The sequence below is a fragment of the Oncorhynchus mykiss genome, chromosome 2 (assembly GCF_013265735.2).
Source record: "Oncorhynchus mykiss isolate Arlee chromosome 2, USDA_OmykA_1.1, whole genome shotgun sequence".
Classification (NCBI taxonomy): Eukaryota; Metazoa; Chordata; class Actinopteri; order Salmoniformes; family Salmonidae; genus Oncorhynchus; species Oncorhynchus mykiss.
Genome location: NC_048566.1, coordinates 43,946,824 through 43,961,665, shown reverse-complemented (window position 1 = coordinate 43,961,665; position 14,842 = coordinate 43,946,824). Strand labels below are relative to the sequence as shown.

Genomic DNA, 14,842 nt, shown 5'->3' with positions numbered 1-14,842 from the left:
GTTGCAAACCGTAGTCTGGCTTTTTTATGGCGGTTTTGGAGTAGTGGCTTCTTTCTTGCTGAGCGGCCTTTCAGGTTATGTCGATATAGGACTCGTTTTTACTGTGGATATAGATACTTTTGTACCGGTTTCATCTAGAATATTCACAAGGTCCTTTGCTGTTCTGGGGATGATTTGCACGTTTCACACCAAAGTACATTCATCTCCTAGAGAGAGAATGCGTCTCCTTCCTGAGCGGTATGACGGCTGCGTGGTCCCATGGTGTTTACACTTGCATACTATTGTTTGTACAGATGAACGTGGTACCTTCAGGCGTTTGGAAATTGCTCCCAGGGATGAACCAGACTTGTGGAGGTCTACAATTTGTTTTCTGAGGTCTTGGCTGATTTCTTCTGATTTTCCCATGATGTCAAGCAAAGAGGCACTGAGTTTGAAGGTAGGCCTTGAAATACATCCACAGGTACACCTCCAATTGACTCAAATGATGTCAATTAGCCTATCAGAAGCTTCAGCTGGAATTTTCCAAGCTGTTTAGAGGCACAGTCAACTTGGTATGTAAACTTCTGATCCACTGGAATTATGATACAGGGAATGTTAGTTAAATAATCTGTCTGTTAACAATTGTTGGAAAAATTACTTGTGTAATGCACAAAGTAGATGTCCTAACCGACTTGCCAAAACTATAGTTTGTTAACAAGAAATTTGTGGAGTCGTTTAAAATTAGTTTTAATGACTGCAACCTAAGAGTATGTAAACTTCCGACTTCAACTGTACATACCCAACCATACATATACAAATGTACAAGCAGTAAGTCACCATACTAAGTACTAAGACAGCCCTTTTGTGAGTAAAGTCAAGTACATGAAAAGACTGAACAATACACACAAAGGCAAAAAAAAGGCAAAAACTGAAGTTCCCGCCCTTTGAATACAAAGGAATATTATCACAACGACAAAGAGACATCATAGTCATCTTGGGCACATAGTTCCATCCATTTCTTACGCCAACTCTCCTAAGAGTGCCAGCTTTGTTCTTTGACATGATCAATCCACATGTTAGTAAAATGGCCAATGTATGTATCTTAGAGGAGAAATGTTCTGTTTGGTTTGCAAATTGTGCGCGGTATGCCTCTAGCCAAGTCTAACTGCCAGTCTATTATATCTGACAGCGCGTATAGGCATCTCAATCAGTTAGCAAACCCAGCTTTGGAGAAAATGGGCAGAGAAAATGGTAGATAAAACAGAGAGAATGAGTAGGGGAGACAGCATTTGGAGGTGTCGACTGCAGCTCACTGGAATATCATGAGATATACAAGGAACACAAAAAAGAATACTGGTCTTCATTAAGCATTAACATTTGACTTGGGAGTCAAATAGCTAGAAACTCACATTGTACTTTTAAGAAATAAAAGCTGGTGAGAAATTATTAAACTATTGTAATTATTTATTTGATGATCCACTTAAGGGCAACGTGGGTATTCTTTCCATTCTTTCCTGCATACCTCTATGGAGATGGTCTGTGTCATGCCTGGTGTTGGTCAGTCTGTACAGTACAGTATGTAGTCAAACAGTCATTCAGACTATTCAGTAGCTAGCCAGGCCATGACATGTGATCTCACAGTAGAGAGTGGAAAATGAATAGGAAAATCAACACAATAAAAAAAGTCTCAATTCCGACCTTCATCTTACCCTCTTTGTGAAGTGCAAAGATTTTATTTGGAGTGTTACAGGGACTGCTTGTGATGTGACAGACAGAAACTACCAGGATTTTTCTGTCTTCCTGGAAGGTCAACATCACAAGACAGTCAATGTTGCCAGTTTAAAATGTCATTTGGCAGGCCACAAAAAAAAAAAAAAAAAAAAAAAAAAACAGCAGGTCATTGTTTTTACAAAATGAACAGTCTAATTGCTTTAATCTCTTGTCTTTTTTTTTTAGCTTTCCAGTGTAAATCAGATTAGTCTTTCTCCCTTATCCTCCTTTCTCCCTCTGTCCTGACAGCTCCTACTTCTCTTTTTCGCACAGTTGCGCCTGCACACGTTTCCGCACGTAGAAGGCAGTGAGCGCGCTGCAGCATGCCGTGAAGATGAAGAGTGCCACTGCATCATGGGCCAGGTTGCCGTGGAGACGCTCGTAGAGAGGCCTCCGCTCAATGTAGTCTATGCGTGTCGCCTCGATCTGCACCAGGGTGCACAGCACCAGGAACACGTGGAAGATCTGGTGGCCCTGGCCAATGAAGTCACATCGCCCGGGCAGCCAGCGCTCTGGGTGGGGGCAGGCAAAGAAGTAGGCGCTCACCAGGAAAAAGAGTACCTGGTAGCGGTGGTAAGCCACAGCCTGGTTGGAGCAGCCCCCCTCCTGCTGGTGGCAGCTGTAGATGCGGTGCAGCACGGGACTAATGTCCAGGCAGTAGGCCAGGCCCGAGGGCACCACCTGGAACAGCTTGTGGGCAAATTTGGGCAGCCTCGGGCTGGCATACTTGCCGTAGCAGCAGCCGAAGCACGAGAACCAGGCTAGGAACGCTGCGGTGGGCAGGAAGATCCCTCGCACCCGGGTGTGCCAGCCCTCCTCGATGGCATAGTAAAAGTGGGCCAGGGCGCTGCCATACTGGTAGATGGCCACGCCCACATAGTCCAGGAAGTAGAAGGTGTAGTGGGAGAGCTCGGACTTGGCGTTGAGCAGGTGGGCCAGGGCACTGCACGACAGGTAGGTGAAGGCTGAGAGGAGGACAATAAACAGGGGCTGGGCGTGGGGGTCACGGAGAAAATCCACTGTCTCAGACAGCTCCTGGCACTTGACCAGGATGATAAAGGCGGCGAGCAGGTGGGTCCAAACGTTGAGTGCCTCGTTGTGCCTCTGGAAGAGGGTGAGGAAGTAGTAGCGCCAGCTGTGTTCCGGCTGCCTGTAGCCTCCAAGGATGTGAGGCTCACGGAACACCCAGGGCACATCATGGGCCTTCACGGTGCAGGGCAGAGTAGGGAAGGCCGACTCGAGCAGCTGAGGAATCTGACGCAACTGTTGAGCATTGATGAACAGGCGACCAATCTGCTCCATCACCACGGTCGCCATGGCAAACTAAAGACGGAAGATGAGGGCAGAGAATGAGTTCACAGTCAGTCAATAATATCTATCTGGCCATGAGCTGTCATTTCTGATTGCAAGCGAGAGGATTTAGACCCTAATCGTGTGTTGCATGATATTACAATGGTTTGCTTTTTTGGCTTTGGCTTAGTAATGGGAGTGTGTGGAGGGTGTAGTTTAGCTTGTTAGATTATTTCATTTAACAGATATCTTTATAATGTCTACATTGGAAATAGCTGTCCGATATTGGAAATAACTTTTTTAAATTATATGCAATTTAAAAGTTTTATATCATGAAACTTCAATCTGAAATATTTTGGACATCAAATGTTGAGGATGTTTAACATCTCATCCCGTGTTTTATGATTCTGATTCTTCTTCTTTGAGTCAGAAAAGGATACTCATATGATAGGTAAGATATAGCCTACAAAACTTTGCAGAGAGCCTATCCAACTAACACTAATTGAAAAAATATATAAAATACTGGAACCAAGACCTAAAAAAGAACTGTTGAAGCATAAATAACAAAATTACAGCTAACAAAAATGGAAGTGTAATCAAGTATAAACTAATGTATAGAATATATTATATAAGAGACAAAATACATAAATTCTACAGCACAATGGTAGAGTCATGTCTTAAGTGTAAAACAAACAATGACTCAATAATTCATGCCTTCTGGGAGTGTTATAAAGTCCAACAGTTATGGGCGGAGTAAGAAAGTTGTAAGAAAGTAAGAAAGTTTCAGAGGTTTTACAATGCGGGAGAAGACGAGGATGTCATCGAGGTAGACGAAGACGAACCGGTTCAACATGTCACGGAGAACATCAATAACCAGAGCCTGGAGCACAGTATGGCCGAATGGCATGACCAGATACTTGTAGTGACCGCCGGCCGTGTTGAAGGCAGTCCTCCACTCGTCCCCTTCCCGTATCTGCACCAGGTGGTAGGCATTCCGTAGGTCCAGCATGGAGAACACGGTGGCCCCCTGGAGTGGGTCGAAGGCCGAGGAGATGAGTGGTAGCGAGTAGCAGTTCTTCACCATGATGTCGTTGAGACCCCGGTAGTCGATGCACGGGCACATGGTTTTGTCCTCCTTCTCTACAAAGAAGAACCCTGCGCCGGCGGAGGAGACAGAAGGACGGATGAACCCTGCAGCTATGGAGTCCTCAATGTAGGTCTCCATAGCCTTGGTCTCCAGATCCACAGAGAGTACAGTCGTCCCCGGGGTAGAGTGGTGCATGGGAGAAGGTCAATCCCGCAGTCATATGGTCAGTGCTGCGGAAGCGAAGTGGCCCGGGCCTTACTGAACACCACCCTGGAATGGGGAATGGCGGAGAGATCCGGGGCAACTTCCGAGCCCCCAGGAAGATGTCATGGGGCAGGCTGCACTGACTTCGGGAACTGGGGATAGCAGAACGGGCTAGGAGAATCCCAATACCACAGGAATCTGAGGAGACTCAATGAGCAGGAACTGCATCGTCTCGCTGTGGTTCCCTGACACAAGTAGGTTGATGGGGGTGGTATTGTGGGTGACCGGGCCTATAGAGCGCCCGTCCAGTGCTCTAATAACCATGGGAATGGAGAGGGGCTGTGGGGATATCCAGCTCGGATGCCAGGTTAGCATCCATAAAGCTCACATCAGCCCCAGAGTTGATGAATACCCGGGGAGATTTCGACTGGTTTCCCCACAGCAACATGGCATGAAAAGGGATGGGAGTAAGGGGAGAGGAAACGTTCTCCATATGGCCCACCAGAGTACTCGCTCCTACCGGTGAGCCTGGTCTTTTAGTGGACAAGTGGGGACGAAATGACTAAAATCTCCTCTCCTTCCTACAGTGGTTCTTCCTGTAAAAGTTACATCATACTGCAGCACACCTTGCTGGCTGCTGCAGAATCTAGGGCACTTTGTTTAATTGTCAACCATTTTTGCTATTAATTCTAGTTTGAGCTAGTTTGACCACCAGAGGGCATCTTTGAGAAGCATTTAAAAGTCTTCAATATTGGCTGTATTGGAGAATTGCAAACCTTTTTTTGTAAGAACATAGTATAGGGGATTGAGAGATTGCCAAGACTGAGAGAATGCCAAGAGTGTGCAAAGCTTTCATCAAGGCAAAGGGTGGCTACTTCGAAGAATATAAAATATAAAAAATATTTAGATTTCTTTAACACTTTTTTTGGTTACTACATGATTCCATGTGTTATTTCATAGGTGTGATGTCTTCACTATTATTCTACAATGTAGAAAATAGTAAAAATAAAGAAAAACCCATCAATGAGTAGGTGTGTCCAAACTTTTGATTTGAACTGTATGTCTGAGTTGGTGTTTTTTGTCTTTTTTTATGTTGAAGGTTGGGCATTAAGTCCCAGCCAAGCTAATGTCTAGTTTAGTGGATATATATCTGTGAAATGTTAAGTTGTCTATTGTCTTTTGTCTATGTCTATTGTCTAAAATCTGAAATAAAATCATACAAAAAATATCAGAGATAAAGCAGTGTACTTTAGGCTACTTATGTACTATATTTTCTTATGTATTATGTATTTTCAGTGTCAGCAGTACAAATATGTAAATGCTGTAGCCTAGGCCTACACACGGGGTGCATATTAATAGCCTTCAGTAAATTAAACAGCTTCCTCAAACTCCCTCTTGTTACTTAATTTGCATGTATCTACAAAAAGCAGAGCAAGCGAAAGAATGCCTATTCTACTGAGAATTGTATTGCCCTTGTCCTTCCATGACCATGCTGGCGTGGAAAAGGTTAAGGAGACAAGAGGAGACCACGTAAATTACTGAGTGCTAAGGAAAAATGGTATCATGGAGCAATCGTTGAATGGGAAGAGGATTATGTAACATATTCCCCATCCTGCCGGTCTCCACCCTCAGATTTTTACATTGGTTGCATGCCTAGCTGTCTTAAAATATTCATGGCTGAAAAATTGCTCGAGTATAAACGAATCCAGAAGCTTTGAGACTATAGAATGGTATTTTAATGTAAATGATTTGTTCAAGACATCCAACAGTGAGGCCTATTTTAGCCTACTAGCTAACAATCGATAATTGCACGGAAACGACTGATCAATATGTTATCCTAATTATCGACGTAGCCTAATATGAACACAAATTGGGTATTTCTGTAAAAAGACAGAATTAAGCCGACATATGATCAGGGAGGGGTAAACTGCATATAGAATAGACTTCAATGTCCCATTCTGGCAGCTGCTCTATTACATGTTATACGAGATGTACTAAAACAGAGTCTTCTATACAAATGCACATTATTAAAATGGTCTATCGGCATGCACATTGACATTTTATGCGACCATATTCTGGCGTGGCCATAGTGTGAAAACCATAATAAATAAAGAAATAATAAATAAACCTACCTGAAGAAGGCAAACGCAGTATCAGTGCAAAACCTTGAATAGTGAATCATTTGGATTATTCATTAATACATCAAATTTAAATAACATTGTTTGAACAATAACATTTCTAAAGTATGATTATTCTTGTGCGGGTAGAGCGCCCGTCGGATTTTTATCAAGACGCAATCGGTAGTCAAAGAGCCACGAGCCTTTGACAAGCAGATGTTCTAACCAATCAGCAGTCAGATATGGTGTATTGTTCCTGTCTTTTCATTCGATTCTCACCAATAGCGTAGGTCTTATTTGACTGATTGCACACTGTAAGGGAATGAAATGCAGTGTGTGCTCTGAAAATGAAGAATCACCCATTCACCATAAATGATGTATTTGTTTTACTGATTTGAAAGTATATTGGAGAGCTGTGTGTGTGTGTGTGTGTGTGTGTGTGTGTGTGTGTGTGTGTGTGTGTGTGTGTGTGTGTGTGTGTGTGTGTGTGTGTGTGTGTGTGTGTGTGTGTGTGTGTGTGTGTGTGTGTGTGTGTGTGTGTGTGTTATTTGTTACTTTGTTATTGGTATTTATTACAGTGTCATTTCATTCTAATCCATTCATGATGTGACTTTAAATGTAGGTGTCTACCAGAGTGCTAAACCAATAGATATAGGCCCACAGTAGCTTTGCAATGGAAACTTAAAACTCAGAAGTTAGCCCACATGTGGAATGACGAACTCAGCACAATTTTGGCTCTTGATGAGAGACCTATTGTTCGTTTACCACCAATATGGTTCACAGTAAATTGAAACTAATTTGTATATCAAGTCAAGCAAATTTTTGAATCGCTCATTAGTCCAGTCACTGTATAAAGGCTCACATTTTCCCTCCTCCCACGTTGTGGGTACCATTGACAATGTGTCTTTGTATGAAACACTGTGGATGCGTCTGTGAAAGGCTTGCATTGTATATACTCAGTCAGACCCAGCCCAGACCTTCAAAACAATTTGCAGAGGTGTCTCAGCTGTCTCCCCTTCTGTGAAGGCTGACAATACCACCTACTGAGACCTCTTTATGCGGATGTTATTGTACAATACAAAAACGTTATTGTACAATTACATAAAGTGCACAGATGTGCACAGCCTACTGTCATATGGTGGATATCTTTCTCAGACTTAACAGGTGTCTCTAAAACAATATAGGCAAGAGCCCGACCAGAAATTTCACACAAGATTAACACATTCTGTTTGCAATTTCAACATGTTTCATGCTTGGTATTGTGACTTGGTAACCTGTTTCCAATAGATTTCAAATGTATTTAGGAACAAAAAATGCACTCCAAACTAACTTTTCAGGTGTTTGTTTAAGCAAAGATAGGGTAGAAAGCATATTTAGTGTGTTAAAAATCTATTTGTGTTCCAATTGTGTAATTATTGTATTTCCACACATTTGTATCATGTACATTTCCCGTCAGAGGGGACCCTTGTTGATGAATGGTACAGTACCTCATCCTCGTTGCTTTTTTTATTACTCTAGAAATGTATGGCTTATTTTAGAACTTGCTCAAAGTGCAGGTCTCATACTTGTTGAAGTACAGATGAGATGGGGGAAATATTCAAATGTCTTTTGTTGCTTGGAAGGACTTATACAGTAATATATGTTGTTTATCACATCTGCCGATACCTCCTTAGTATAACATTAACGATTAGCATGACAAATGATTGTGAACATAGCTTATATAGAGGTACTATAGAGGTGAGGTAGGGTAAGTATAAAGGGACCAGAACATGATGTCCAAGAATTTAGGCTGACCACAGAGACTTCTCTAAATAAAATGTATTCAGCCTCCTAAGGTTGAAGAGGCACTGTTCGTCACCATGCTGGCATTGCGGAGGGACCATCTGTGGCCATACAATCAGTAGGCTACATACCAGCACTCTGTAACCGTAGGCACCAATTCAACCAAATGTTAGGCCTGAACAGCAAACCTCCCAGTTCCAATAGAATATGGCATTTGAACACTTGATCAGTGAAACAATTCAACAAAACACATTATGTTCATTTCATTGTTTAGAATGATAAAACAATATTACTCATATGCCCAAAAGACACTGTCTATACACTGCCAAAATGTGTGAAAGATAAATCTTAATTTCATCTTCCAACTACTGTTGCTCTACATTATAGCTTTGCGCTATTACCACTCGGTGTCAGTAGAGTCAAAGGAATGATTTGCCTTTTTTTACTGTAGCAGTTCGTTATATTTACCAGTACCACTATCTAGGCCTTATATCACAACATAGATGGAATGAATAACAAGAACATCTAGATAAAAATTATGATGACGAGTAAACAAACAAACAAAGGCAATTAACTCTATCCAATCTTTAGGTAAAAGATGAAGATAACATAATTGAAATTCTGAGGGTGATATACAGTGCCTTGCGAAAGTATTCGGCCCCCTTGAACTTTGCAACCTTTTTGCCACATTTCAGGCTTCAAACATAAAGATATAAAACTGTATTTTTTTGTGAAGAATCAACAACAAGTGGGACACAATCATGAAGTGGAACGACATTTATTGGATATTTCAAACTTTTTTAACAAATCAAAAACTGAAAAATTGGGCGTGCAAAATTATTCAGCCCCCTTAAGTTAATACTTTGTAGCGCCACCTTTTGCTGCGATTACAGCTGTAAGTCGCTTGGGGTATGTCTCTATCAGTTTTGCACATCGAGAGACTGACATTTTTTCCCATTCCTCCTTGCAAAACAGCTCGAGCTCAGTGAGGTTGGATGGAGAGCATTTGTGAACAGCAGTTTTCAGTTCTTTCCACAGATTCTCGATTGGATTCAGGTCTGGACTTTGACTTGGCCATTCTAACACCTGGATATGTTTATTTTTGAACCATTCCATTGTAGATTTTGCTTTATGTTTTGGATCATTGTCTTGTTGGAAGACAAATCTCCGTCCCAGGTCTTTTGCAGACTCCATCAGGTTTTCTTCCAGAATGGTCCTGTATTTGGCTCCATCCATCTTCCCATCAATTTTAACCATCTTCCCTGTCCCTGCTGAAGAAAAGCAGGCCCAAACCATGATGCTGCCACCACCATGTTTGACAGTGGGGATGGTGTGTTCAAGGTGATGGCTGTGTTGCTTTTACGCCAAACATAACGTCTTGCATTGTTGCCAAAAAGTTCAATTTTGGTTTCATCTGACCAGAGCACCTTTTTCCACGTTTGGTGTGTCTCCCAGGTGGCTTGTGGCAAACTTTAAACGACACTTTTTATGGATATCTTTAAGAAATGGCTTTCTTCTTGCCACTCTTCCATAAAGGCCAGATTTGTGCAATATACGACTGATTGTTGTCCTATGGACAGAGTCTCCCACCTCAGCTGTAGATCTCTGCAGTTCACCCAGAGTGATCATGGGCCTCTTGGCTGCATCTCTGATCAGTCTTCTCCTTGTATGAGCTGAAAGTTTTAGAGGGACGGCCAGGTCTTGGTAGATTTGCAGTGGTCTGATACTCCTTCCATTTCAATATTATCGCTTGCACAGTGCTCCTTGGGATGTTTAAAGCTTGGAAAATATTTTTGTATCCAAATCCGGCTTTAAACTTCTTCACAACAGTATCTCGGACCTGCCTGGTGTGTTCCTTGTTCTTCATGATGCTCTCTGCGCTTTTAACGGACCTCTGAGACTATCACAGTGCAGGTGCATTTATACGGAGACTTGATTACACACAGGTGGATTGTATTTATCATCATTAGTCATTTAGGTCAACATTGGATCATTCACAGATCCTCACTGAACTTCTGGAGAGAGTTTGCTGCACTGAAAGTAAAGGGGCTGAATAATTTTGCACGCCCAATTTTTCAGTTTTTGATTTGTTAAAAAAGTTTGAAATATCCAATAAATGTCGTTCCACTTCATGATTGTGTCCCACTTGTTGTTGATTCTTCACAAAAAAAAACAGTTTTATATCTTTATGTTTGAAGCCTGAAATGTGGCAAAAGGTCGCAAAGTTCAAGGGGGCCGAATACTTCCGAAAGACACAGTAATTACACTATTCATCCACTATGCTGCATCTACTATGTTGTGGGATCCATTTGAAAATGACTATCAAATTTGCATGACGAAATGATAATTACCAAAATGGAATTACTAGTGGTCTCTGTGTGCACCAATACAGAAGGTGTGTAAGTAAATGTCTGCAACCCAAAAGCCACAAATAAATGAAGACCATTAATAATCCTTAAGGAGTCTATTGACTAAGTAACATAATATAAAAATCCCCATCAAAATCCGTCAGTTTAAAATAGAGATCCACCGCATCCGCCTGTAGGCCTTCTGCATCTGCGTTGGAAGGTGGCCCAGCTACAGCGGTGTTCATCAGATCATGAGACATCTCAAAAGTCGGTCTACTCACGAAAACTTATGTAGCGCCTACAAACTATTATGACCACTCTATGAAAAAGGAAGACTCACGTACACGATGGTGTTCTCCATTTTGCTCTACGCCCCCCCACGGGACTTGTCTGAAGGTAACCCATACAAACGAATAAAAGTATGGAGGTTGTTTTATGCCAACAAAAATAAGGGATTAAATGTGTTAATACATATATATATTTCCTGAGCGTTCTTATATCTCCTAGATATAGAACAGACACTTCATAACCTTATTCCTTATGATTCAATTTTGAATCATTTTTTAATGCCATTTATGAATGTGTTATTCAATGCGTTTCTATGGGCTATATAGTAGTAAAGGACAAATTAAATATCATTAAATCAAAATCAAATAGGCTAAATAATCCATGGTATGACCATCTTTAAAAAAATCATATGTTAGCCCCCCCCACACACACAACAGCTAAGACCTTTAGAGGTTTTAAAGAACAATTGCAACTTTATTAAGATCAGATAAACACAGTTTTACAAGGTACAAGGATTTACTTATATTATGCAATTCACAATGATAAGGACCTATGCGTAACAGTGGCATGCTTCCTTATAGGTAAAAACGCTGCTTATTTCAAAGGTCATAAACTGCAATACACAAATCTACCGGAGGTGTGGGAAGAAATACTTACACATCCACAACAAAAGCAACAATGGACAGCCTAACTAATCCAAACAAGGTGAATAAAACTATAACAATGACAAATATAATACTGTCATTGAACAGAACAAAAAGATATCTTTGCACAAGTTTTTTTTAAATTATTACAAAATAAAATCAGTTCTCCCCCTCTGGTTTTGTTTCCTTTGCCTTTCGTACCTCCTCAAGCTTCTTATCCTAGAATGAATAAAAACATGAAAATCACATAAGTTATCCTGATTAGTTAAGTATAACTTTGAACAGTGTACATGGAATTTCAACCAACATCCCATTTCCATAACCTGGGCCTTTCAATTTGAAATTCTCTCTTAAGTTCAGGATTGTAGAAAATGACGTCAAGATGACTGAGAAAAATGGCAGGCCAACCTTCTCCTTGAATTTCTCATTGAGTGCTGCCATTCGTGCCGTGCGATTCTCTTTGTTGGCTTCCATTTTCTGATTGAGCTTCTCCTCTGCCGTCTTGCTGAAGTTGTTGTTCTCTTCCATGGCTTTCTTCAGAACTTCCTTCTCGTGCTCTCTCTTCTCAGCTAAGTGCTTCAGCACCTCTGCCTCATGACTCTGATCAAATTAGAAAATCAAAGTCACACAGTAAGTTAGTGGTAGGCTAGTGGGACCAAACCTGTGCTAGAAAATAATAAAATATAAATTAACTAAACCTGTAACGTGGATGCGGCTCCATTTCCTGATACTTATTTGTGTATATCTGACTAGGTACCTTGCGTCTCTCCTCTGCAGCCTCCAGTTTCTTCTGAATCTCCTCCAGGGACATCTCCTTCTTCTCCTTCGGGGGAGGTAGGGGGATTTCACCCTTGGCATCGGGGGCCAAGATTACCTCAAATGCTTGACCTGAAGCACGCTTGTCCAACTCCTTGACCAGGATCTCTGTGAAAATAGTGAATCCATCAATGTTGATACAAGTATGTATCAAACTGATAATAACAGAGTTATAACACCTAAACAATACAATAGTGTAGCTGATTGCATAAAAGTGAGTCCAAAATGTACCATTAATTTCTATTGGGCACTAAACAAACAAAAGAGTGTGTAACTGTCCCAATATTGTTGGAGCTCATTGTAATAGTGTAATAAAGGCCTGTCATGTTAACACTTACCTCCAGAGGATGCCATTTCAGCAGAGTACTGAGGGTTGCTATGCCTGGGAGGAAAAATACAGACAAAGCCATAGGTTTAATGACAGAAAGACAATACATCAAAGATGCATCCATGCGCTAATCAGGAATGAACAGAAACACAGATTGAAAAAAGCAATGACAACTATTGATTCAGAAGGTGGAGAGCCATTGATATGTGCCAAGTAAGAATTCAATTGAGGTTATTGCTGTCCATAAAATGACTGTTGGAGATGGATCACTTGTATTAATGTTAGACATGTAGCATGAATGTACGTGATACAGCAAATGATTGAGAATAGGTTTCAAAGTAGCCTTATTTCAATGGAGACAAAAAGGGCGGGGAAATTAAGTCCTTCCCATCCTTGTTAATCAGGAACAAATACCAGAGCATAAATGAAGCTTACTAAAATATAATTTCTTCTACCTTGCCATTGGCATGGCAATATCATGTCAGCAGGTAACGTTTTCTTGCTCAACATTGGATTTGACTATTGCACGAAGACAATAAAGCACCATTGTGAATACAGGTCAGAGAACAATATGAATTTAGCTAGGTGTAGTCTGAATTGACAGTCAGATTGAAGAGCATTCAAATTCAATCATTGCAATTATTGAGGTAAAGCCAATTCCTAGCTAAAGGTCGAGGCGTGCCTACGCTTAAGACCAGCTTCAAAACAAGAAACCAACACTAGCAAAGGCTGAATACAAACGACCAACAGTAATCGCAACCTATTCGTGTCGATGACAGCACGACAGATTTCAATTTCATAAAAACTCAAAACAAATACTACACAATTAGGAATCATTACAGTATCAAAGATTATACAATATCACACATTAACTTGACATAGCTAGACAAATGCCACCGACACTGATATCCATCTCAACCCACCTTCAAATGCACGAATAGCAAACTGGTGCTGAGGAGACAATGGACTCGGCTGCACTGTCAGCTCAGCAGGGGCACAGACACTGGCTAACAACCTGAATAAATTAGCTAGCTACTGTAGCTAGCTATCTTAACAGTTGGCGGAATGAAGCACCTCTTCACATGTAAGTTAAAGCACAGCAATGTGCCCTTAGTGGGGTCGAAAGTCAATGTTTAATCGTCGACTGACGACAAAGGAATTGGGAAAAAGCGCAGACCGAGGTAGTGTGATCACACCCACCTAGTCTCCACCAGAGTCATGCGCTGGGTAGCAAAACCCGCGCCAAATGTTTACGTTTAAGATAAATACAATAATGTATTGTATAATACATTTTTTTTGTGTAACGTGGAACTTAGAACATTTTCAAAACCTTGTGACCAAAAATAAAACCGAGCAGTGTGCTAAAGTTAGCTTAGGGCTTGTTAGCTAGCTATAGTAGCTGTTCAGGGCAGCTAGCTTACAGTATATGATTCTCAATTACCATACATTTGTAATGACAACTAAGTTACTTACACCAAAAATGACAAACATCACTGACAGCGTAATGACTGCCATCAATATATCTCCAATGATTACCGTTAAAAGCGTTATTTTACCTACCTTCAAATGCTTACAAAGTGGTGTGGTCGCGCCTTCTTCACTGCCTGCATCAGCACCAAAAGCGCAACAAAAAGGAACGAAGCACAAAAGTCAACTGGTCACATCTCGTTCTCTACTCCCATTGGTCCTAATCGTCCAATCAATAATGTCGATTTAGGGTGCATTCGTAAATTAATGTTGTCTATCTACGCCGATGTCAAAACTCTCTCGTTTGAGTGTGCCAGAGAGCAGAATAACTGATGAATTTACGAACGCGCAGCACCGTTGAATATGACAGGTGTCAATAAAGGTTTGCAAAAAAAATGAAATCAAATGTTGCTAGCAGCACAGATAGTCACTAACGCTATTGATAGCATGAAAACAGCCTAACTAGCTCTGATAGGGCGATTACAATGATCAGTGAGGTGTTCTCATTTGTGTCTAGAAGTGGCTAGCAAACTAGTCAACTTTAGCCAGTGAGCTTGGGCGCTTGACCTGTGAGGTCAGAACGCTCAGATCAACCCTACTTCTTGGCCAGGGCGTCCAGTGTGCGCTCTGAGAGCGAAACGCTGTGCATTTACGAACGGATAATGTAACGAGGTTCTCAGCTGGAATGAAAACAAAAGCATGAGACAGGGTTCCCAATATGT

At 41.2% G+C, this 14,842-nt stretch overlaps 2 protein-coding genes across 3 annotated transcripts; both read right to left on the bottom strand.

Annotated features, from left to right (window-relative positions):
- Positions 1-673: 673 nt before the first annotated feature.
- On the bottom strand, positions 674-6,617 carry LOC110490326 (membrane progestin receptor alpha-like). Its single transcript, XM_021563656.2, has 2 exons — positions 6,463-6,617; positions 674-3,072 (listed from the first exon to the last, which is right to left on the bottom strand). Exon 2 carries the CDS (start codon positions 3,064-3,066, stop codon positions 2,002-2,004), a length of 1,065 nt encoding a protein of 354 aa, XP_021419331.1. The 5' UTR covers positions 3,067-3,072; positions 6,463-6,617; the 3' UTR covers positions 674-2,001.
- Positions 6,618-11,318: 4,701 nt separating this feature from the next.
- Positions 11,319-14,578, bottom strand: LOC110490316 (stathmin). 2 transcript variants are annotated; one of them, XM_021563634.2, is made up of 5 exons: positions 14,214-14,578; positions 12,664-12,707; positions 12,267-12,433; positions 11,918-12,109; positions 11,319-11,728 (listed from the first exon to the last, which is right to left on the bottom strand). In XM_021563634.2, exons 2-5 carry the CDS (start codon positions 12,677-12,679, stop codon positions 11,669-11,671), a joined length of 435 nt encoding a protein of 144 aa, XP_021419309.1. In that variant the 5' UTR covers positions 12,680-12,707; positions 14,214-14,578; the 3' UTR covers positions 11,319-11,668. The 2 variants fall into 2 exon arrangements, with proteins under 2 accessions (XP_021419309.1, XP_021419319.1); XM_021563644.2 differs by lacking the exon at positions 14,214-14,578 and adding an exon at positions 13,577-13,732.
- Between the last annotated feature and the right edge of the window lie 264 nt (positions 14,579-14,842).

Coding starts and splice junctions, on each gene's coding strand:
- LOC110490316 (XM_021563634.2), bottom strand. Junction 12,110..12,266: donor CTGCAGAGGAGAGACGCAAG/GTACCTAGTCAG, acceptor TAATTTGATCAG/AGTCATGAGGCAGAGGTGCT. Junction 11,729..11,917: donor ATGAGAAATTCAAGGAGAAG/GTTGGCCTGCCA, acceptor TATTCATTCTAG/GATAAGAAGCTTGAGGAGGT.
- LOC110490326 (XM_021563656.2), bottom strand. CDS start 3,066: ATGGCGACCGTGGTGATGGAGCAGATTGGTCGCCTGTTCATCAATGCT.